General features: G+C 44.3%; 1 protein-coding gene and 1 pseudogene across 1 annotated transcript in view; both read right to left on the reverse strand.

Annotated features, from left to right (window-relative positions):
• Positions 1–13,951, reverse strand: part of PKHD1 (PKHD1, fibrocystin/polyductin) — a 443,492-nt gene extending 429,541 nt beyond the window's left edge. The window contains 5 exon segments of the mRNA XM_027525460.1: positions 2,179–2,287; positions 6,562–6,706; positions 7,329–7,406; positions 10,230–10,372; positions 13,749–13,951. Of these exon segments, the coding sequence (XP_027381261.1) occupies positions 2,179–2,287; positions 6,562–6,706; positions 7,329–7,406; positions 10,230–10,281 (384 nt within the window). The 5' untranslated portion in view covers positions 10,282–10,372; positions 13,749–13,951.
• A 4,382-nt stretch (positions 13,952–18,333) lies between these two features.
• LOC113882031 lies at positions 18,334–18,702 on the reverse strand (annotated as a pseudogene).
• Positions 18,703–23,147: the final 4,445 nt, after the last annotated feature.

A 23,147-nucleotide genomic window follows, 5' to 3' on the forward strand; every position in this document is an offset into this window, starting at 1 on the left:
CACCTCCACCAGGACACCTTTCAGACCACTGTCATGCCCACTGGGACTTTATCATGGGAGCTTCGTGAAATAGAGCAGTGGTTACTGCCCCATCTCCCAGAAGTTAGAAACGGAGGCAGATGAAACAACTAAGTCCAAACCACACAAGAAAACACACCCGTCGATTTCCAGCTTAAAATACAGGGTCTACCCTTCAGCTGTATGCCTTCCTCCAGAAGAGCAGGGGAAAGAGAGCTTGATCATCCCTCCCGGGTCCTCAGGGTGGTGGAGCAGGCTCAGAGGGAAACCTCGGAAAGGGCTCCACTCGTGATTTCTCTGTGAGCTGACATGACATAAAGCTGTACTTTTTTAAAGAGAAACAGGCCTCTGGTCACCCACCAAGCTAGAGACATGACAGAGTGAAAAATTAATGAGCTTCCAAACCTGGCTTTCCTCATGCTGATCCCTGAGCCCAAGTAGGGTCGGCAGCAGCAAGATGGGGAGCTGAGAAGCAGAGGATGAGAGTGACAAAGCCGAGCCACCAGCTGCTTGATAAACCTTCTGTGAGCTGTTCTAACTTGTCAGTGCCTGCAGCAGGCTCTTTGGAGTGGACTGGCGAGGTGGAATTAATTTTTAATACACACGGTTCCCCTAGCCCCAGTCCCCAAACAAAGGCAGACACCGGGTTTCCTTCAGCTCAGAATGCCTCTCATTAACTGCATCCCCTGGTGACTTTTCATCAACTTACCGAGTTCTGGGAACCACTGAAGGACTTGCTATCTTTAATGTGCGATTTTAGGAAGTGTTTCTTTTCTTTCCCCTCTCTCTCCTTCCTAATCTTTTAATCAGTAGGAAAACTATTATCTGGGGTGAAATGCCATCAAAACCAAAAACAGCATGGTGATTAAGGACCATGCCCGGCCATCTCTCTTCTGTTTTATTCATTGAGACACTGTAGAGGTGGTGGTGCGAGTCTTAATAAAAAAGAATAATTTTTTTCTTTCTGCCTCATATGTGCAGAAGCAAAATTCTGGAAAACAAGATTCCCTTGGAGGGAGAAACAAGTTGCCAAATGTGAATTGATGGCAAATTCTAAAGATGAATTGCCTATATTAAAATGCAGATTGTATGAGAGATGAATTTGGAAAACGAAGACTTGCTGTACAGGAGCATTAATTAACAACTGAACTGTGTTCTTAGGAACCCTCTTAAATGGAGGCTCCTTGTGGGAAGTACAACCATGGCAAGGGGCCCTGCTGAACCACTGCCCGTTATGGAAAATCTAGAACCTATGCTTTCAGAGATTATTTTAGTGTATTAATAAAACCAATCTGAAATCGGCAGTAGACTAAACAACATTAAGCCCCAATGTAAAATTAATGCATATGGAACCTCTAAAATAAGCCCAAGCATTGGCTCATAAACTCTCACTCTCTCTCCCCAAACCACCCCCACCCCACCCTGCCCTGATTGCTTTTGGCTGTCTCTCTGAGCTTGAAGGAGAATTGCAGCAGCAAATGCCCTTTCGGTTGAGGATTGGAAAGAGAAGCAGAAATCAACCGTGAAGCAGAGAGGAAGGTACAACTTGGGTCCCTGAGTCCCTTCACCACATTGATACTCCAAATGATCTCTGTAAGATGAACCACTGATGCCCAATGGTAATCTTTGAGGCTCCTCTATGGGCTTCCATTTAAATGAGGATTTAAACGCAGGTTCAAATTCTGGCTCTACAATTTATGAACTTGACAACACGGCCAAATTATTTAATCTCCCTGAGTCTCAGGTTTCTCATCTGTAAAAACAGATGTAATGCCTCTCATTAACTGCATCCCCTGGTGAATTTTCATCAACTTACCGAGTTCTGGGAACCACTGAAGGACTTGATATCTTTAATGTGCAATTTTAGGAAGTGTTTCTTTTCTTTCCCCTCTCTTTCCTTCCTAATCTTTTAATCAGTAATAAAAAGCTACCCCATAAAATTGAGTTAATGAGTATAAAGCACTTAGCGAGATCCTGACATTCACATGCTCTATACTAACTTTCTTAAGATAGTCTCATAAACCCCATAACTATCATCTACCTGTCCTCTCATCCTGGCAAGGCAGACAGACTCCCTAGCCGAGGTGTAACTTGCTTGTCGACAGTGTAAGCACACCCTCAGATCAGGCAAACACACTTTCCTCCCTCCTTGGAACCCACCTTGAAAGTGCGGCCGTCTTGTGGTCCTGGATGTGGGCTGCCTACCACCTGTCCCCCAGCCTGCACTTCCAGGGAGTACACACCCTCCTGTGCTTCAGGCAGCAGAGATCTGAGGGCAGAAAGTGGAAATTCGTATGAATCACCCATGAATTGCCATCGACGGATGAATGGATAAAGACGTGGTACACAGATACAATGGAATATCATTCTACCATAAGGAGGAAAGAAACTGAGTCATTTGTAGTGATGTAGATGAATAAAGCGGAGAAGGCAATGGCACCCCACTCCAGTACTCTTGCCTGGAAAATCCCATGGATGGAAGACCCTAGAAGGCTGCAGTCCATGGGGTTGCTAAGAGTCGGACACGACTGAACGACTTCCCTTTCACTTTTCGCTTTCATGCATCGGAGAAGGAATGGCAACCCACTCCAGTGATCTTGCCTGGAGAATCCCAGGGACGGGGGAGCCTGGTGGGCTTCCGTCTATGGGGTTGCACAGAGTCGGACTCGACTGAAGCAACTTAGCAGCAGCAGCAGCAGATGAATAAAGAGTCTGTCATACAAAGTGAAGTAAGTCAGGAAAGAGAAAAACAAATATCATATATTAACGCATATACATGGAACCTAGAAAAAATAGCACTGATGAACCTATTTGCAGGACAGGAATAGAGAAACGGATGTAGAGAACGGATTTGTGGACCTGGTGGGGAAGGAGAGGGTGGGATGAACTGAGAGAGTAGCACTGACATCTCTACACCACCACGTGTGAAATAGACAGCTAGTGGAAGCTGCTGGAGAGCACAGGGAGCTCAGCGCTGCTCTGTGATGACCCAGAGGGGTGGGGTAAGGGGACAGGAGGGAGGCTCAAGAGGGAGGGGATATGTGTATACTTATAGCTGATTCACACTGTTGTAAGCAGAAACTAACACAATGCCGTAAAGCAATTATATTCTAATTAAAAATAAATAATAAAATTATTTTTTAAAAAAACATGAATTGCCAAAGCTGCCAGTCCAACTTCACTACTTCAGACTTCCTTCCTGCACCTGTGTGTGTGTGTGTGCTTAGTCACTCAGTCGTGTCCGACACTTTGGGACCCCATGGACTGCAGCCCACCAGGCTCCTCTGTCCATGGGATTCTCCAGGCAAGAATACTGGAGTGAACTGCCATGCCCTCCTCCAGGGGATCTTCCCAACCCAGGGATAAAACTCAGATCTCCCGCATTGCAGGCAGATTCTTTACCAGTTGAGCCACCAGGGAAGCCCAAGAATACTGGTGTGGGTAGCCTGTCTGTTTTCCAGGGGAACTTCTCAACCCAGGAATTGAACCAGGGTCTCCTGCACTGCAGACGGATTCTTTACTAGCTGAGCTATCTGGGAAGCCCTCTGCACCTGTGAAGCAGAGCTAACCCAGGATTCCTGTATTTCACTTTTTACCTCCTCTACCCATGCATTCACTAGACTTTAAAGATTGGATCCTTCAGCAAAAGTTATGAATCTTTTATTGAAAGTACCTGAAATTTTAAAAATTCTGTCCTGTAAAGAGTTGGAAGGGACTTTGATAGATAATCTACTCTAGTTTCCATTTAAAAAATAATGAGTTCCATATAGAGGCGATTCCCAAGTGACTCAGTGGTAAAGAATCCTCCTGCCACCGCAGGAGATTCAGGTTTGATCCCTGGGTTGGGGAAGATGTCCTGGAGGAGGAAATGGCAACCCACTCCAGTATTCTTGCCTGGGAAATCCCGTGGACAGAGGAGTCTGGCAGGCTACAGTCCATGGGGTCCCAAAGACTCAGACACGACTTGGCAACTGAACAACAACCACATTCATGGATTAAGGGATCTGGGTAAGTAAACACCAATGTGAAGGGCAAAGTAGGACCTGAGTCTGAGGCTCTTTCTGATAAAAGGCATTGATTTTACATGTTGCCAAAAACTCTTGACTTAACAGTTATTCCAGCAGCCCATAAACACTCCCCTTATCCCCCAGAGAGTCCTAGACCTTCTCTCCTCTTTTCGTGAAGATCACAGTGATTTCTTCGCCTTTTCAAGGCCACCATTCAGTCTGATTTTTGTGAGAGGAGAATATGATGAATACAGAGTTAGATTTTAGAAGTGTCTCCCCTCCAAAACTTCTCTTAAAATCTTTAGCATTACCCTAAATATTAAATCTTCACTGTCCAATGTGCTAGCCATTAGTCATATGTGATTATTGAGCGCTTGAATAATGGCTAATCCCAGACTTCCCAGGTGGGTCAGAGGTTAAGAATCCGGCTACCAATGCAGGGGACAGGGGTTCAAGCCCTGCTCCAGGAAGATTCCACATGCTGCCGCAGAGCAACTGAGTCTGTGTGCCACAGCTGACCCTGCACACCCTACATCCTGTGCTCTGCAAGAAGAGAAGCAGCCGCAATGAGAAGCCTGTGCACTGCAACTTGAGGGTAGGCCCTGCTCCCCAAAACTAGGGAAAGCCTGCACACAGCAACAAAGACCAGTGCAGCCCTAAACAAATAAATTAATTAAATATTTATTAAAAAAAGAAGAATTGTGGCTAGTACCAATTAAGATATTCTATTAAGGTAAAATACACACTGGGTTTTGAAGACTTTGTAGGCAAAGAAGGGTATAAAGTATCTCATTAGTAATTTACATATTGATTACATGCAAAATGACAGTGTTTCTGATATGTTGAGCTAAATAACATGTATCATTAAAATTAATCTCACCTCTTTCTTTCAAATTTTTTAAGTGACTACTAGAAAATGTGAAGTTTTCTTTGTGGCTCGCATTATATCTTGGTTGGGCAGTGCTGATTTAGACGCTCCAATGCCAAATTTTGCAAACTCAGACGTCTTTTTATTATAATAACAGTATTTCATTGATTATTGTCTCACGTTTGAGTGCTAATTTAATTTGATATTCATCTTCCAATCAATGAGTACATTTAAGAGGGTTATATTTCTTTTCTTCTAAAATGGTGATATAAAGTCAATGGTGCATGTTAAAGTCATTAGTATGTTGGGGTTGAGAAAATAGAACATACAAATTGTTAGAGCTTTGACTTATTTCATAGCAAGTTCTTGCAAGAACTCTATCCCCTAAAATATTATATAACCTATGGAAATCATCTCTCCCTATAGTAATGCTATAAGGAACTTCAGTTTAAGAAATATCTATTGAGCATCTTCTACTAGCAAGATATTGTGCTCAGCATCATAAGGACTACAAGGATGAGTTGATCACATCCTCTGTCCTCAAAGCACTTAGTTTCATGAGGATGAATCTGAAAAGTGAGCAGCTGCCATAGTGTCAGGAGAAACAAAAAGCTGAGCAAACCTGGCCACTAAGGCTGTGCATATTGTGTCTTTGTGTAAATTACAAAAAGGTCCTCCCTCAAGGAAGATGAATTGCACAAGAAAGTGTGTAACACACACACAAACACACACATCATGTGGATGAATTCCTAGAACATGCTCCTTCCTCAAAGCCTGGATTTCACTTCCTACTTGTCCCCCTGTGAAGGAAGGGAAAGATGATACTCAGTTGGCTGTTTAGGGGCGAGGGAGTGTGTGCAGTATGGTTGGTTCAATAGGCAGAGATAGAAGAGGGGGAGCTTTCCTGAAAGAGGAAACAGAAAACAAAAGGAAATCATAATCTCCTTTTCTCTTAACGAATGATCCACTTTCAGGCAGCATGTCTAAGATACTAAAGAAAGAATGAACTAGTGTAAATTTTGCTGGCCAACGAAAACTTAAGTAGGACGATAGAAAATCTGGAATCCTGTAAACATCACATCGAACTCAGCAAAGAAACTGAAGACTAAGGTGAATTTCCTTTCTAAATGGTTTTTAGTTAATGTACAGTCATTACAATTATGCCTACTCCAAAAGCAACAGTTGCTCAGTCATGTCTGACCCTTTGTGACCCCGTGGACTGTAGCCTGCCAGGCTCCTCTGGCCATGGAATTTTCCAGGCAAGAATTCTGGAGTGGGTTGCCATTCCTTTCTCCAGGGGATCTTCCTGACTCAGGGATTGAACCCGGATCTCCTGCACTGCAGGCAGACTCTTTACCATCTGAGCCACGAGGGAAGAAGATGGTAAAATGGCCTCATTTATTAAAATCTGAATATCAATAGAAACCTTGCAAAAAAATCAACAACTGGAAACATAATCCGACTCCTCCTTATAAATAGCGTAAAATTCTCAAAAATCTTTCCCAGAGTCTCATCATTTCCCATACCTCATCCTCATTAAGCCTTAAAGCCCTGACAGGGAACTATATTGGTAAATGCAATCACTGCAGAAGTTGCTCTAATTCACCACCAAAAGCTACAGAGATGAAGAAAGTACTCATCCCATTTGGCCTTCCCTGTCCCGGGTACCTGGTCCTGCACATCACGGCTGGAACATCCAGGAAGACAGGGGAGACGTCACAGGGGATGCTGGGCAGCGTTGGCAGAGCCACATTCACCAGGTGGATCTCCAGCTGAGAGCCATTGGCGGGATGAAGGAGACCCAACTCCAAACCTGAACACAAGGCACAGAGGAGTCTCAGGCTGAACAGAGCTGTAATCCACACTGGGCAATACAAAAACATGCCACAAGGGGGCAGTGGGAGGCACTGAGTTTACCTAAAATTCAAAGGCTCCTTGTTTCCCAAGGCATTTCTGAGTGCCATATGAATGAGTGTTCTCATTTATGACTTTATTTTTTAAAAATTCTCTTTTCAGGTCCATCCGTCTAAATCCAGGAAAGAATTCTCCAACCCTGAAAGTTACTCTTTATTGTGGAGTAAGATGGAGACACTGAGCCATGGTTTAGAAACTCCCGCATGTAGGATTATCAACAAGGAAGATAACCAAGGTTCTGGGGTCACATTGCTAAGTTCTATGCTACATGTGCATCATCTCATCAGGGTTCCTTGAGTCCACTCCACAGCTCAGAATAAGGAAATGGACCCAAACACGGAATGCTGTGATGTGACATTAGCACCTGTTGATAGTAACAGAGAGGGTGTTCCCTAGGTCCATCCCCCTTCAGGACCTCTTTTACATCTGGCCTTAGACAAGAAGAAACCAAAGACTCACATCCTTTAGGATTCTTTAGATCAGTAAATAAGAAACTTGCATTTGGCAAGACCAAGACTTACCATCAAAAATGACTGTGATCCATGTTCCCCCTGCGAGGCTTCCTTCTTCAGGTTCAATGTGGATATTCAGACAAGGCACTGTAAGTGAATAGGAGAGACAGTGGCTTCAGTGTGCAAATTCAGTCCCCCAGCTTCCTTCCAGCATTCCTCAGAATCACCAGTAGGGCTTGATACAGCCCAGAACAAGGTCCCACCCTGAGCTTCTGCTTCTGTCTGGGTGAAGCCCAAGAATTTGCATTTCTGACAAAGTGTCCCTTCTGCTTTCAGTCTGGAGAATCACGCCTTCAAAACTCCCATTTTAGCAAAAGTTCTGACTGATCCTAGACATCCAAAACCCCAGTGTTCACCAAGACTCTCCTGAATTTCCACTTCCTTTGGAAGAAGCTTCCAGGATACATTTTGGTTCCTAATGGAAGCCGAAATATGTCTCCCCTCTTTCTCACTCTTTAATCAGGATATTTTATGTGTGTGTGTGTGTGTGCTTAATCACTCAGTCATGTCCGACTCTTTGTGACCCCAGGGACGGTAGCCCACCAGGTTCCTCTACCCAAGGGATTTCCCAAGCAAGAATACTAGAGTGGGTTGCCATGCCCTCCTCTAGAGGATCTTCCTGACCCAAGCATTGAACCTGTGTCTCCTGCATCTCCTGCATCAAATTCTTAATTCATCAGGTTGTATTTACAGTTACCACTTATTTCTAATATTTCCACTTCCCAGAAACTTTTAGAAGCTGTCTCTATTTTAATCTTCCTACTCAGTACACCATCCTCTTTTGAATACATGATCAGAATCACTCCCCAAATACAAATCCTCTAAATTTTTGCTTTGCCTGCTCAGAGAAGCAGTGAAGCATGAATCAGTGCTGGAATTAAAAAAAAAAAAAAAAAAACCCTATAGACTTGCACAGTAGGCTAACCTGGGTTCTCCCATACAGACTGCAGGCTGAGTATGACGTTATCAATGCCTCATCTTTGAGGGTGCTCCTGGATGGACATTCCTTGTCTGAGGTAAAGCCAGCAAAAATCAGCTCCCCAGTGAAGCCTATAAAACACTTTTCATTTTCTGTATCAGCAAAGTTAAAGGATCATCAAGGCCACGCCAACTCTGGCAAGCCCAGGGCATCCATGTACATATATGCAGGTGGCACAGTGCCCAAGAGTGATGATGCAACTGAGTAGGACCCCATGGGGCCTTCCCAGGAGGTGGGGGACAGGGGGCGTTGACAGGCTTTTCCCCATAGCCTCTGCTTTTCGTCCTCTCTGAGGATAACAGGACATATCAGGATAACAGTATTTGATTCACATTTCCTAAGGTGTTCTGCAAATATGAAAATCCCCCACCAAACGGAAGATGTTAACTACTCGATAAGCCTGAGCACAGAGCCCCAGGCCTTCAGGAGCCTGAGGACTGATAATGTTAACCTCTGTGACAGCATCCGGTTACCTCACCACCATCAGTCAGAATTGTGACAGCTGACCCGATGACCCCCCAACTCTCACCTGACTTTTATAACGGCTTTCCTGAAAATCTTCAGAGAACTCAGGCTTGTTTGGCTTTTGCTTTTCCCCCAGGGGATAAGCTATCATTCTCCTTGGACACCCCTGCAATAAACGTTTCTCTGCTCCAAACGCTGACGTTTCTCTTTGTTTGGCCTCACTCTAAGTTGGGAACATGAACTTGCACTAACAGTAAAGGCACATTCACAAGAACACAGTCGTTGGTGGCACTCTGGCCAGACCAGCTCACACTCGCCCTCAAAGCTGTATCAGATGTGTGTGCACTCAGTTGCTTCAGTCGTGTCTGACTCTTTGCGACTCCATGGACTGCAGCCCAGGTTCCTCTGTCCATGGGGTTTTCCAGGCAAGAATACCGGAGTGGGTTGCCATTTCCTTTTCCAGGGCATCTTCCTGACCCAGGGATTGAACCTGTGTCTCCTGCATCTGCTGCATTGGCAAGCGTATTCTTTACCTCTAGTGCCACCTGGGAAGCCCCCAAGAAGATACAGAGGATAACCGAATTTGCTGAGAAAAGTAGTGACACAATTTCAGAAAAGAAAATTTTAGTTGCCCGTTCATTGCTAAGACAAGCTAAGCCTTCCTTTGGGAAGATAAAGTAATAAAATCTAAAAAGAACTGCATTGTATGGCTCAAAAAGGAATTATAAAAAGATTATGAGTTATTATTAAAAGCTCTAGACTATAATAGCAACTTCCACTGGCTGTTAAAAATTAAAGTATATATTTATAACTGTTTAATGTACAACCTCAACTAATAAGGAGAAGGCAGTGGCACCCCACTCCAGTACTCTTGCCTGGAAAATCCCATGGATGGAGGAGCCTGGTGGGCTGCAGTTCATGGGGTCGCCAAGAGTCGGACACAACTGAACGACTTCACTTTCACTTTTCATTTTCACGCATTGGAGAAGGAAATGGCAACCCACTCCAGTGTTCTGCCTGGAGAATCCCAGGGACGAGGGAGCCTGGTGAGCTGCCATCTATGGGGTCGCACAGAGTCGGACATGACTGAAGTAACTTAGCATAGCATCAACTAATAAACAGAAAATTATTAAGCAGAGAAAATTCAGTCTTAGAGCAGACACTAGTAGGTCATCCCCAATAATATTTCTGTTCAGTTCAGTTCAGTTCAGTCGCTCAGTCATGTCTGACACTTTGTGACCCCATTGACTGCAGCATGCCAGGCTTCCAGGTCCATCACCAACTCCCGGAGCTTGCTCAAACTCACGTCCATTGAGTTGGTGATGCCATCCAACAGTCTCATCTTCTGTCGTCCCCTTCTCCTCCTGCCTTCAACCTTTCCCAATAATATTTAAGTATCAATAAACTAGTTCTCAAGGTAACCTGTTGTGATCTCCCTAAAATCTCTTCAAAACACATTCACTCACCTGCCAGAAGTAGTACTTTGATACTTGTCAGAGAGATCAGCCAGCCAGTCATCTTGTCTGCTGAAACTGATCCTTTCAAAATTGCTCAGACATTAAACACATCTTCAATTTTGATTGGAGCAGCATAGCTTTATAAAAACAAACTGAAAAAAAAATGACAATCATTTTGGCTTACATACAATTGCTTTGCTGTGTTAAAACTTGGAAAATTAAGGATCTTCTGAGAGACCCACCATCATCCCAACTTGCAAGAAAAGGACAATCTAAGAATCGTATATAAAATCATCACTATTCTACCCCCTCTCTTTGTCTCATTTACTCATTTTATGCATACGTAACCTAGGTAAGTGATAGTAACCTCTTGCATTAATTCATTCTTAAACAAACACTTACATTTTAAAAGTAAGGAAATCCCAGAGTCAAAATACTAGCTAATGGTGATGGGGGGAGGGGGTTGTTTTGTTTTGTTCTCTGGAAGTCTCGGTCCTCCAGGAAGCAATCAACATGCAAAAAGAGTAAAGAGCTTAACAAAATGAATGTTAAACATGGTAACAGGTTGAAAAACTGATGCTAGTGGAAATTTGGACGACATTATCTTACCCTGGTGGCTCAGCCATAAAGAATCTGCCTGCAATGCAGGAGACCAGGGTTCGATCCCTGGGTGGGGAAGATCCTCTGTAGGAGGGCATGGCAACCCACTCTAGTACTCTTGCCTGGAGAATCCCATGGACAGAGGATTTTGGCAGGCTACACTCCATCGGGTCACACAGAGTCAGACACAACTGAAGTGACCAAGCAGCAGCAGCAGTATCTTACTCTCACAGCAGAGGAAACAGGGAGGGAGAAACAGGAAGAAAAAGCTGGACCCTCCAAACTGGACCCCAGGACCCCAGGTCCCTCTACCTCAATCCACCACGCCTGGATCAGCTTCCTTAAACACTGCTTTCACTGTGGCATTGTCCTGTTTAATGCTTTCAATTCAAAGCAAAACCTCTATCACGTCAAACAGAGGATAAGAACACTTGAGAGGATTTTTATTAAGAATAACTGAGTCCGACAGGACTGAAGCGACTTAGCAGCAGCAGAGGTGATATATACCTAAAGAAATTAACACAGGGCCTGGTACAAAGAAGACACTCACAAAGGTCAGTTTTCCTTTCAAAGGCTCTCTGCGTCCCACAGAAAGCTCTGACTCCGCAGTTTCACCAGGACCTGCCCCTCATCGTTCCAACTTCCCCTTTTGCTGAACCCAGCAAGCTCCCCACACGGCAGCCTCTGCCTTGGATCCTGCTGGGCCCTTTCTAGAGTCCCCCAACTTTCTTGTGCCCTAATGAACTCCTGGCCTCCTTCAGGGCCCAACTCAGGATCTGCCTCTCCACGGAATCTGTCCCCCACGTAGATTCATAAATTAACTGGACTTCCCTGGTGGTCCTGTGGCTAAAACTCCACACTCCCAATGTAGGGGGCCCGGGTTCGATCCCTAGTCAGGGAACTAGATCCCACATGCTGCTACTAAGACATGGTGCAGCCAAATAAATAAAGGTTTAAGAAAAAAATTAACTGGCCTCCAAAAACGGAGGGCAAGGAGACACCTTAGAAGGACGCAAACACTCCAGATTGGCAGGTGCCGGGTTTCATAAGCAGGAAAACTTACATACCAGGCTTGTCTTGGGTGTTAGCAAGATGAGTAGATCTCCACCCATCACAATCTTAAAAGTTTATACAGAGGCTTGAACAGCATCGTCACGTGTTCAATCCCAATGATCCCAATGCCACATGGCTCTCTGAAAAGTGCATCTCTGAAAACAGCTCCTGTTGTAGAACCTTTGCGCAAAACGTACATTTCAAGTACTTGGGGTGGGGTGGGAGGAGGCCTGCTTGCAGGTGGACTGGTGGTCACGCCCTGTCCATGACCTGGAGGAGGTGGAGCAGCATCCACCCCTCTTGACCTCGTAACAGGTGAAGCAAGACTCCACATGTTAACATTATATCCTCAATGTAACAAACCCCTTTCATTGATATTGGGGGGGGAGGGGTTGAGAAAACACTGAAGCCAGAAAAAATAGTTTTACCATTACAAAATAAATAAATAAATAAATGCCCAGGAAAAGAGTATCTACAAAAAGCCTAAGAATAAACGTATCTGTTAGGTATGTCCGAATTAAGACAGTGCAATGGATAATCACCTGTAGCTCATTCCACTCCACAAACATTCATTGTATGCCTAATATACTCTGAGCACCATGCTTTCTTTTGTTGTTTAGTGACTGTCGTGTCCAACCAACTCTTTTGCAACCCCATGGACTGTAGCCCTCCAGGCTCCTTTGTCCGTGGGATTTCTCAGGCAAGACTACTGGAGTGGGTTGCCATTTCCTTCTCCAGGGGATCTTCCTGACCCAGGGATCGAACCCACAGTTCTTGCCATGTCTCCTGTATTAGAGGCAGATTCTGTACCACTGGAGCTGGGAAAACAGAGATAAATTATCTTTGTACCTGCCTTCAAGTACCGAGCAGTTGGGGTAGGAGCAGAAGCTACTCTCATTTACAAGAGGAGTTCTAAAGTTTTCAAGTAGATTAAGCAGGTGTTTAACTTGTAAAATTCTCTATATTTTACACCGATTTGGAATAGGATTCATTTTTCAAACATCTAATTTTCAGAAATACATCTACTGCCTAGAGAAAAGTACCCAGGAGTTACTTATAGTCCAAAAGCACTGGATTTGATTTACTTGTCACACCCAGCAGAATATGTTAGGCACAGGAGAGTCGATTTTCAATCTGACTGGGATTTTAACATTTTATTTTGGTGCCTACTCCCAAATTTGGAACATCAGAAGTAAATAGTTGCATGTTGGTTTTCTTAAAACCCTGTGTTGGGAGGGGGCAGGTGGGAGGAAATGAGTGATTGGAATTAACACAGATACACTATCAATAAAGACTATGTGTAAAACAGATAACTAACTAGAACATACTCTAAAGCACAGGAAACTCTAGCCAAAGTACTGTGGTGACCTGAAAGGAAGTCCAAAAGGGAGGGGATTCACTTCCCTGTACAGCTAACTCCTTTTGCTGTACAGCAGAAACTAACACAACATTGTAAGTTAACTATACGCCAATAAAAATTAATTTTTAAAAAACCTCTATGTTCAGACCTACATCTTCCCTCTAAAACAGAGCAATCAAATCAATAACAAATGTATTTTCTCTTAAAATGATTATCCACTAATTCTTCCTAAGAACAAACCCAGCCTCCATTTAAATACTTTAACCAGAATATTTTCAACCAGAGGAGAGCTGTGTGCCTCTGGTCAGTTCTCTCTCCCCTGTCTTTCTCCCCACTCTGCCCTCATTCTTCCTCCTCCTCTCTCTCCCCTTCCCAGCCCCGCTCCCTTTGGGGCTTTGAAAAGACAAACCTGGGAGGTTACTACATCATATCCCCCAGTTCCTTTGTTTAACATATTAGCAAAAAGGCAACACCTAGAAAACACAGGGCAGAGACATTTCTGAACCCAACAGTACCTTTTCCTGTTCCTCTCTCCTTTGGACTCAAGGGAGGAGTCCTTTCCTTTCAGAACGACCTTGTTCCTTTCAGAATGACCTTCTTCCTCTCAGGAACCCATGGCTGTGTTACCTGGTGAGAGCCCACCCGCGGCGGCACAGGTAACTTACTTGGCTGTAACTTGTCAGGCTGTAACTCACCTAACTCGTTTGTGTCCCAGCCAAACCTGTGCTAAAGAAAAAATTCAGAGCTGACCATGGGGCAAGTTTAATGATTAACACAAGCTACTGAGGCTTTTTCCCCCATGATCTTTTATTAACGATCAAAGAAAGTCTTAACATTTTTTTTCCACTTACATGTACCCTAGATAAGATGTTTAGATGAAAGTTTACCCAATGAGACAGACAGGTATTCAACGATTGAAAGAATTTGCCAGTAAGTCAGTGATCGAACACAGGCCCAGGAGAAAGGGCCACTAAAGGGCTGGTCCCCATTCATGAGCAGTCTCTGACTTTTTATCAAGAGGAAAGGCTACTAAATGCCCTGCCACAGGCTGGCATTCTCACTATGCGGGGTGAGTCTAAATGTTACTGAGTCCAACTGCACGGCAGGCCAACAAATCGGAGACGAGATGTTGGGGTAAGGAATGCGAGTTTAGGAGAGCCCACTGACCAATAAGATGGCAGACTATCTCAAAATAACTTCCTTATCAGGGTCTGATGCCAGGTTCTTTTACGGATCAGGGATGGGGGGAGTGAAGAAACAAAGTAAAAAGGCCATTAATCTTACAAATATCCCCTAGACTGGCAAGCCTGAGACAAGGGATGTCTTAATTTCTTCCTTCTTACCATCTACAGGTGGACAGGGTTATAAACAAAGGTACTTAACAGTCAGGCAGAGGGGCAGGATTCTCCGTGGGCAGTTAGGTGTGATTATGATAACAAAGGAGCAAGTCGCAGAAACAGTTCCAACATGAAGTGCGAGTTGCCTTTGCCCTGCAACCTAAAGGGCTTCCCTTGTAGCTCAGTTGGTAAAGGATCTGCCTGCAGTGCAAGAGACCTGGATTTGATTCCTGGGTCTGGAAGATCCTCTGGAGAAGGGATAGGCTACCCACTCCAGTATTCTTGGGCTTCCCTGTGGCTCAGCTGGTAAAGAATCCTCCAGCAATGTGGAAGATCTGAGTTCAATCCCTGTGTTGGTAAGATTCCTTGGAGGAGGGAAAGGTTACCCACTTCAGTATTCTGACCTGGAGAATTCCATGGACTGTATAGTTCATGAGGTCACTGGACTGTATAGTCCATGGGGTTGCAAGGAGTTGGACATGACTGAGTGATTTTCACTGCAACCTAAAGAAGCAGACAGGAGATGATCTGCTCAAAATCTTGCTAAGAAAGGGCTTATGCAAGCCCTCTCTATTTTCTCACTTCCCTCCCTCCCTCCTGACCTTGCATTTTGGCCAAGAGGAAGCCCTTGGCTTCTGCCCATCACCTCCTGTTAGGACCCAGACCACAGGTCTCAGTCACTGGTTTGACTCTCTTGATGAGGAATCAGACATGCATCTGACCTTGGAGATCAGCACCACCTCCGTACTTGGTCTATGTCTGACTTCCTTGTCTCTGCCCTACCACCCACTCCAGCTCACATCACCAGCTTCCTGATGGAGTCAGCCATGCCCAGTGGTTCCTGATCAGAAGAAATTCATCTTCTTTCCTTTGAGACAGAAGCCTTTTTAATAGAATTTGATAGCCCTGAATGTCCACCTCAAAAGACCTGGGAAGCATCCCAAGCAAGACTTAACCCACAGAAATACAACACATCTCTCATGACTGTGGTGGAAGTATCCTCTAGAAAGTATGGGAAAGAAAGTGAAAGTGCAAGTCGCTCAGTCATGTCCGACGCTTTGCAACCCCATGGACTACACAGTCCATGGAATTCTCCAGGCCAGAATACTGGAGTGGGTAGCCTTTCCCTTCTCCAGGAGATCTTCCCAAACCAGGGATCAAACTCAGGTCTCCTGCATTGCAGGCAGATTCTTTACCAGCTGAGCCACCAGGGAAGCCCAGTAAGTATGGGAGTCTTTACCAAATCTCCTGTGCATCACAGCTTGGCAAGCAGTGACAAGCAGAATGATTTGCTAGCACTGCAGCCAGTCGGAGAAGGCAACGGCACCCCACTCCAGTACTCTTGCCTGGAAAATCCCATGAGCGGAGGAGCCTGGTAGGCTGCAGTCCATGGGGTCGCTAAGAGTCGGACATGACTGAGCGACTTCACTTTCACTTTTCACTTTCATGCATTGGAGAAGGAAATGGCAACCCACTCCAGTGTTCTTGCCTGAGAATCCCAGGGACGGGGGAGCCTGGTGGGCTGCCGTCTATGGGGTCGCACAGAGTCAGACACGACTAAGGCGACTTAGCAGCAGCAGCAGCCAGTAGGGTAGAGAGAGGAGGCCTGGCCAGATCAGGCAGCCAGGGAGCCAATCATCGGGCCACCCTCCTCCCTCCTGAACCAGCTTCCACTCTAGACCCTCCAGGCAGGTCCACAAGCGTCATTTGAGCCACACTGGTGAGTCGGGCACATGCGAAACAAGGAAGAACAGACAGACCAGGTTCAGGGGAGATAATCAAAGGGGATTCCAAAACGATTGGTAATTTTTATTTTCGTAAAAGAAATTATACTCATGAACCACTTAGATGGTTCAAAATTATTTTTATAAAGAACATTATACAGTTTCTGCCCTCAAAGTGCTTCCTATCTGGCAGGGGAAACAAAATCATGATCAGATTAGTTTACTATATTTTAGTCACATCTCGTGATTAAGACTTAACTTGTGTTTTACTTCTTGCTACTTTAATAAGAGGTTTCCAGAAATTAACCCATCTATCCTTGAGTAAAGAACCTGCAATGGATATTTATCATTCTTTTTGGCAGCCTTGCCATCAAGAGGGCTTCTCAGGTGGCTCAGTGGTAAAGAATCCGCCTGCTCCAGGGGATCTTCCCGATGAAAGGATCGAACCTGAGTCTCCTGCATTGGTTGGTAGATTCTTTACCAGGGAAGCCCTAAAATATAGAGCTAGAAGTCATCAAAATGAGTGAGAGTACCACAGTAAATGTGACTTCTTGAGTATGGTGATGCCTGAAAACATTTGGGTTATACATGTCTTTCTCAAACTATAGGACTGACCAAAAAGTTCTTTTGGATTTTTCTATACAATAAGGATATTAGGAAAATCCAAAAGAACTTTTTGGCCATCCCCCAATAGACGCCACACTTCTTAAAGAAAGAAATTGATATTTTCTCTCTGTACCTTCAAATCATTTTGCACTGTACCTTATATACTGTAGGCACACAATCAAATGAAAAGAAATGCCTATGAATTCATTTGAGGAAAAACACTCTGCAGTAGATGACGGCCGCCAAAGTCAAAAGCAGGTTTTAAATGGAAACCAAGAATGCTCAATGCATTTATTATTTATTTCTATTTTTTCTTTTTTTTTTTGCTTTCTCTTTATCGAATTTGTTTTATCATATCCTCTTCAACTCATAGGCATGTTTCTGATAGAAAATGAACCTGGAGCACAGCATTAACACGGCCCTTTCATCTAAGTAAGATTTTCACTTGTAAGCGGGGCTCTGGAGTATATACCATTTGTGTGACTAGCCCTGGAACTATGGCACAGCCACACCCTTCACATTTCCTGTGTGGTCAGAGTCTTCCCCAGGTGAAGTGAGACAGGTAAAGTCCCCTATCACCTAAGATTGACCCAACTCAAGTTACTCAAGTCCTTCCTTTTCCTTGTCTCCCTGCTGCTGCTGCTGCTAAGTCGCTTCAGTCGTGTCTGACTCTGTGTGACCCCATAGATAGCAGCCTTCCAGGCTCCCCCATCCCTGGGATTCTCCAGGCAAGAACACTGGAGTGGGTTGCCATTTCCTTCTCCAGTGCATGAAAGTGAAAAGTGAAAGTGAAGTTGCTCGGTCGAGTCCGACTCTTTGAGACCCCATGGACTGCAGCCCACCAGGCTCCTCCATCCATGGGATTTTCCAGGCAAGAGTACTGGAGTGGGGTGCCATTTCCTTCTCCACCTTGTCTCCCTGCATGCATGTTAAGTCTTCAGTCGCGTCCAACTCTTGAAACCCTATGAACTGTAGCCCACCAGGCTCCTCTGTCCATGGGATTCTCCAGGCATGAAGACTGGAGTGGGTTGCCATGCCTTCCCATCCAGGGATCAAACCGGAGTCTCATTATGTCTCCTGCATTAGCAGGCAGGATCTTTACCACTACCAACACCTGCGAAGCCCACAAGTCTCCCTAGCCTCCCTTTTTCATAAAGAAACAAAGCTAAAGGAATTATATTCTCTCTGGTTCAATATCATACCCCTGATTACATGTGGAGCCAAAGGATAATGAATATATGAACTCATATTTGGAAAAGAAATGAATTTGTTCCACTAGAGGGGTTAAGTTTCTGATCAAATATTTGTTTCTTAGTTTCTTTAGACAAAGTTTCCCACTACAGTAAAATTATTTTTTTTCTTTTTTTCTTTTTTTTTCTTTCTTTTGTCTTTTTTTTTTTTTCTTTTTTTTTCTTTTTTCTGGCCCTGAAAAGGGCCTTTGGTTGAAATCAAGCTCCTGAGAGCAAACTGGAAAGCTTAACCGCCAAAGCCGTAGAGAGTACGGCCCTGGCGCTTGAGAGCGTAGACCACGTCCATAGCGGTGACCATCTTCCGCTTGGCATGCTCCGTGTAGGTGACCGAGTCCCGGATCACGTTCTCCAGAAACACTTTCAGGATCCCCGCGGGTCTCTTCGTAGATGAGCCCAGAGATGCGCTTCACACCACCACGACGAGCCTGGCGGCGGATAGCAGGTTTAGTGATGCCCTGGATGTTGTCGCGCAGAACCTTACGGTGGCGCTTAGCGCCTCCTTTCCCCAGACCTTTGCCGCCTTTGCCGCGTCCAGACATGGTTTCACGAAAAGTAAACCAACAGCAACTCAGTAAAATTATTTAAAAGTAATCCTTCATTACTGCCCCTGTCTGAGGTCAGTTTTGCTGATTAACTTATTTTGATAATAATGACCCCCACTTACCTGGAATCAAAACTGTCGTGCCCTCTATCATCCTGATGAGAGTCCTAAAAACCAACAAGGATGCCCTGGGTGTTACAGGTGAAAATAACTCATCATGTCCACGTACTTGGGAGTTAACATTGAACTACAGGCAGTTTCCTCATTTGAATAAGCAGAGCTAACCGGCTACTCCAGCATCATATAGGCTGGAAATCTATGGGTTATATACCTCAAACATCCTGAGGGCATCATTGGATCACAACACTCAGCATAGCTAGATTCATACCAGTGACACAGGATGATCAGAAAGTGGTGAGATCAAGCTCATATCTAATCTAGGGCATGACCAACTATCTCAGTTTGTCTATAACCGGGAGCTTTCCAAGGTAAGGTCATGGGGCTTTCAGTGTTAAACAGGGAGAGTCCCAGGAAAACCACCAGGATGACTCACCCCTATGCTTTAGATAGCTCCTAGTCCAGAAATAGTCAATAATTTTCTAAAAGGCTTTGGCACTCAAGGAGGACAGATTGTATTCAGTTGCTTCTAAAATCCACTTACATGTCAAGTAATTCAGTTCCCGCCATGTCAGATAAAATAGATGTTGTGATATCCAGTGTTTTCCAGACCACAGAAGCATATTTTTCTTTGAAGTTGGAGCATTTGTGGGAAATATGGGAAAACAGCATATGTCAGTTTCTGAATTACAGACAATACAGTATCTTCTCCCCGGGATCAGCAGAATTTAAAATAAATCATACCAGCAGGGAGCCACAATACAAAAGCAATTAATTTTTTTCTAGTTTGATTCCATGTTACTATTAATATCTGAGTCAGGAGCCCAGCAGAGATGTCTAAAGTATATCTCATATTTTGTTTTAAAAGAATGAGTGACATAGAAGTCATAAATATCTGCAGCCCAGTAGAATGCTTGCTTTAGCAGCAGAATGTTATGATATGGTCAAATTCTATATCCTAGAGAAAATTGTTTTGAAAATGAAAGAAATGTTTCCCCCTTCTCTGGCAAATGTTGCACAGCTGATAAAATAGCCGAGTCTGATACCTGATATAAGGGACAACATCGGTGGTGAAAATGAGTTGGTGGTGGTTTAGTCGCTAAGTCGTGTCCGACTCTTGGACCTCATGGACTGTAGTGTTCCAGGCTCCTCTGTCCATGGATTTCCCAGGCTAGAACACTGGAGTGGGTTGCCAGTTCCTTCTTTGGGGGATCTTCCCAACCCAGGAATCGAACCCGGGTCTCTTGCACTACAGGCAGATTCTTTATCAACTGAGTTATGGGGGAAGCCCCACACGAAAATGAGGGGAACTACAAAAACCTAAAAGTAAAGACTGCCTTCAGAATTAAACAATGAAAACAACCAGTAACGGATAAAATTGCTCAGTAAGACTTAGAGCTATTACTATATCTAAAGAAAACCATTCAGATGTCTGTGAAGATGCATAGTGTGGCAGTGTCTTTAAAAATAGTCTTTATCAATGATCTCATTGGAAGGAAATCTATGTCTCCCTCTTGGACCCAGATAGACTTGTGACTCACTTATAACCAATGGTGATCACTGGAGATGACGCCACTCCGAGGCTAAGTCACAACACAGTTTTGCAGTGTAGGTTGGTACACTTATACTTAACATTTAGAACTCTGAGCCGATCCCTGAGAAGTCCAGCTACCTGGGGCTACCATGCCAGGAGGAGGCTCCCAGTAAGGCTTATTACAACTATATGGGCTACTGTACCCACTTATCGTGGAACTATCGAGTAGCTCTTTTAAAGTCACAGCTAACGAATGTGGAGTCAAGCCTGAGAACCAAATCGGTGGCTCACACACCCAAATGTGCTTTCTCGGCTGTAACTGGTACATGCATTCTGCTGTATGGACTAACAAGGCACCGACCCCATGACGTGCTCAGAGGTGGCAGAGAGAAGTGAGAGGTACTTGGGAAAAAACCTTTCACTCTGCCCCCACAAGTTCAAATATTACCATTTCCTTTGTGTTCCTAGAAGTGAGAAATTGGGGGAAAGCTCCCCATCTGAGAGATGGAAACTCGTATACCCCGACTCCAGGGACAGTCATGAGGGTAAGATGAGATAACCCAGAATCTTAGAGTCAGATAATGTAGTCATCTTTGGTGTTACAACCGGAAGACCTCCAGGAGATATGGATGCTGGGGCACATCTGAACTGATATAGGCTCCTGGGCTCTTATCCAGAAGCTCATTTCTCTCTTCTTCTTGTTAAAGGGAAGCAAGAAAGTGTCTTCCAAGTGTGACAGAGCTTTGATTATTCTCTCTGGGGCCTTCATGTATTTTTCACATGAAATTGGAGGTGGGAGGGTTGAGGAGAGGTTGGAGAAGAAGCATGAAAGCAGGCTCTCTCCCTACACCGTCCTGCGGTTTCAACGCTTTGTAAGTGAGCTCTGCCCTTCATCTGAGAACTCTGATGGGGCTGGGCATGCCCTATTTATAGACGACAACTGCTGCAGAACTTCAAAGGGGGCACACAGCTAAGCCAGAGGAGTGGAGGGAACACTCGGAGGAAAGGATGGGACACAACAGCTCCTGGCAGCCAGCTCTGGGCCCTGCCAGAAATGCCCCATCATCCCCCAGTGCAGTAAATGGCCAAAGACCATTGTGTCCATCCCAGAAGTGCAGCTCTCAGCCAAGGCAGGTGATCCAAGTGGGCTTTATTTGACTTTGTGCTGCAATCTGACAAGCTCTTATATCGACGAGATTAATTGGCCTTTAGAGACCATGATTTCCAGAAAATGAACACCTAATTCTCACCTTAAATTCTCAAAAACAAAGAAGAAGAGGAAGAAGGAGGAGGGGAAGTGAGGAGGACAGGGGGAGGGGAGCAGAAAGAGAAGAAACGTATTCAGTATGGTGGACTGAATAATGAATGGCCCTTCCAAAGTTACCCACATCCTAATGCCCAGAAGGGATTGTCAAAATGTGACCTTTCATGGTGATAAGGACTGTGCCAGTGTGATGAAGTTATCGGTCCTGATGGGGAGAGTCTCCTGGTTGGCCCAGTATCAACACAAAGGTCCTCATAGGAGAGGAGCAGGAGGATCAGAGTTAGTAGTAGGGGATGTGATAACAGGAGTCAGAGTTTGATGTGTTGGGAGAAAAAGGACCACTAGCTGAGGAATGCAAGGGTCTTGAGAAGCTGACAGAAAGGCAAGGAAACAGACGAACCCCCAGAAGGAACAGCCCTACGAAACTGATTTAGCCCTACAAAAACTTTGATTTGGCCCTACAAAACTGACTTTGACTTCTGACCCCAGACTGTAAGATCACAAATCCATGTTGTTTAAGCCACTACGTTTGCGTTAAGCCACAGCCTTAGATGTTGTTTATATGTTTATATAATACTGTATTGTTATATAATTGTATTATAGCAGCAGCCAGGAAGGGTTGCCATTTGGTGCCATTAAAGTGTATGTGCCCCTCTTGGAAGATACTGGTGCAATCACCCGTAAAACATAGTGGGTCACTTAGCCCCTGAATCACCCCTTTAAATGTTTAAATTTTTCACCCCCTCTCCTCTCCTGCCTCCTTCAAAAGGACCAAAAGTACTCAAGGAGTAGGTTCTTAACTGACGTTCAAGTAAAATGGGCATACAAGAAAAAGTCCGGAAAAAACATATTTTTAGTTTAGGATCAGGGGAAGTATGAATTTTTAGATAAATGTAGATTTAAAAAAAGACTGCATGGACATACATGTTAGAATGATAAGTGTTAACCCTGAGGTAAGATTGTAGATTATTTTTATTTTCTTCATTTTACTTACCTTAAATTTTCTCATTCTAAAACAAACACATATTATTATTGTGTCGTAAAGTTTTTTTAAGTGATATCAGGTATCATAACAGTAGTATCTTTTTTTGTAACTTGAAAAGGTGGTTTTTTTTCTTTTTCTTTTTCTTTTTTTTTTAGAAACTGCCAAGGTCACTTCCCAAGTTTAGGACAATGGCACAGAAAATTTAGGATCCGACTGGACCCACTAGGGGGCAGTATTGAGCCCTTGAAGGTGAACACAGAAGCAGACCATTGTGAGCAAATAAATACTAATTTGGAAAAGACAGCCATCCAAAATGTAAACTTTCAGGCACCTCAGAACCCAGTCTAGCCCAGAGTATCTTCCCATCAATCAACTTCACAGAGTGGCATTAGAGCAACTTCCTTCATTTGAGGGAGCCTAAAAAAGACATTCTGTGTAACTCAATAACTTAGAAAGACAGTTCACGAGAAAACAAGCTCTGTGATCAAATAGCGTGTAAAATGTTATGAGCTATACTCTTCCTTGGACTTCCTAGGTGGCTCAGTGGTAAATAAAA

This window comes from Bos indicus x Bos taurus, chromosome 23 (assembly GCF_003369695.1).
Source record: "Bos indicus x Bos taurus breed Angus x Brahman F1 hybrid chromosome 23, Bos_hybrid_MaternalHap_v2.0, whole genome shotgun sequence".
NCBI lineage: Eukaryota > Metazoa > Chordata > Mammalia > Artiodactyla > Bovidae > Bos > Bos indicus x Bos taurus.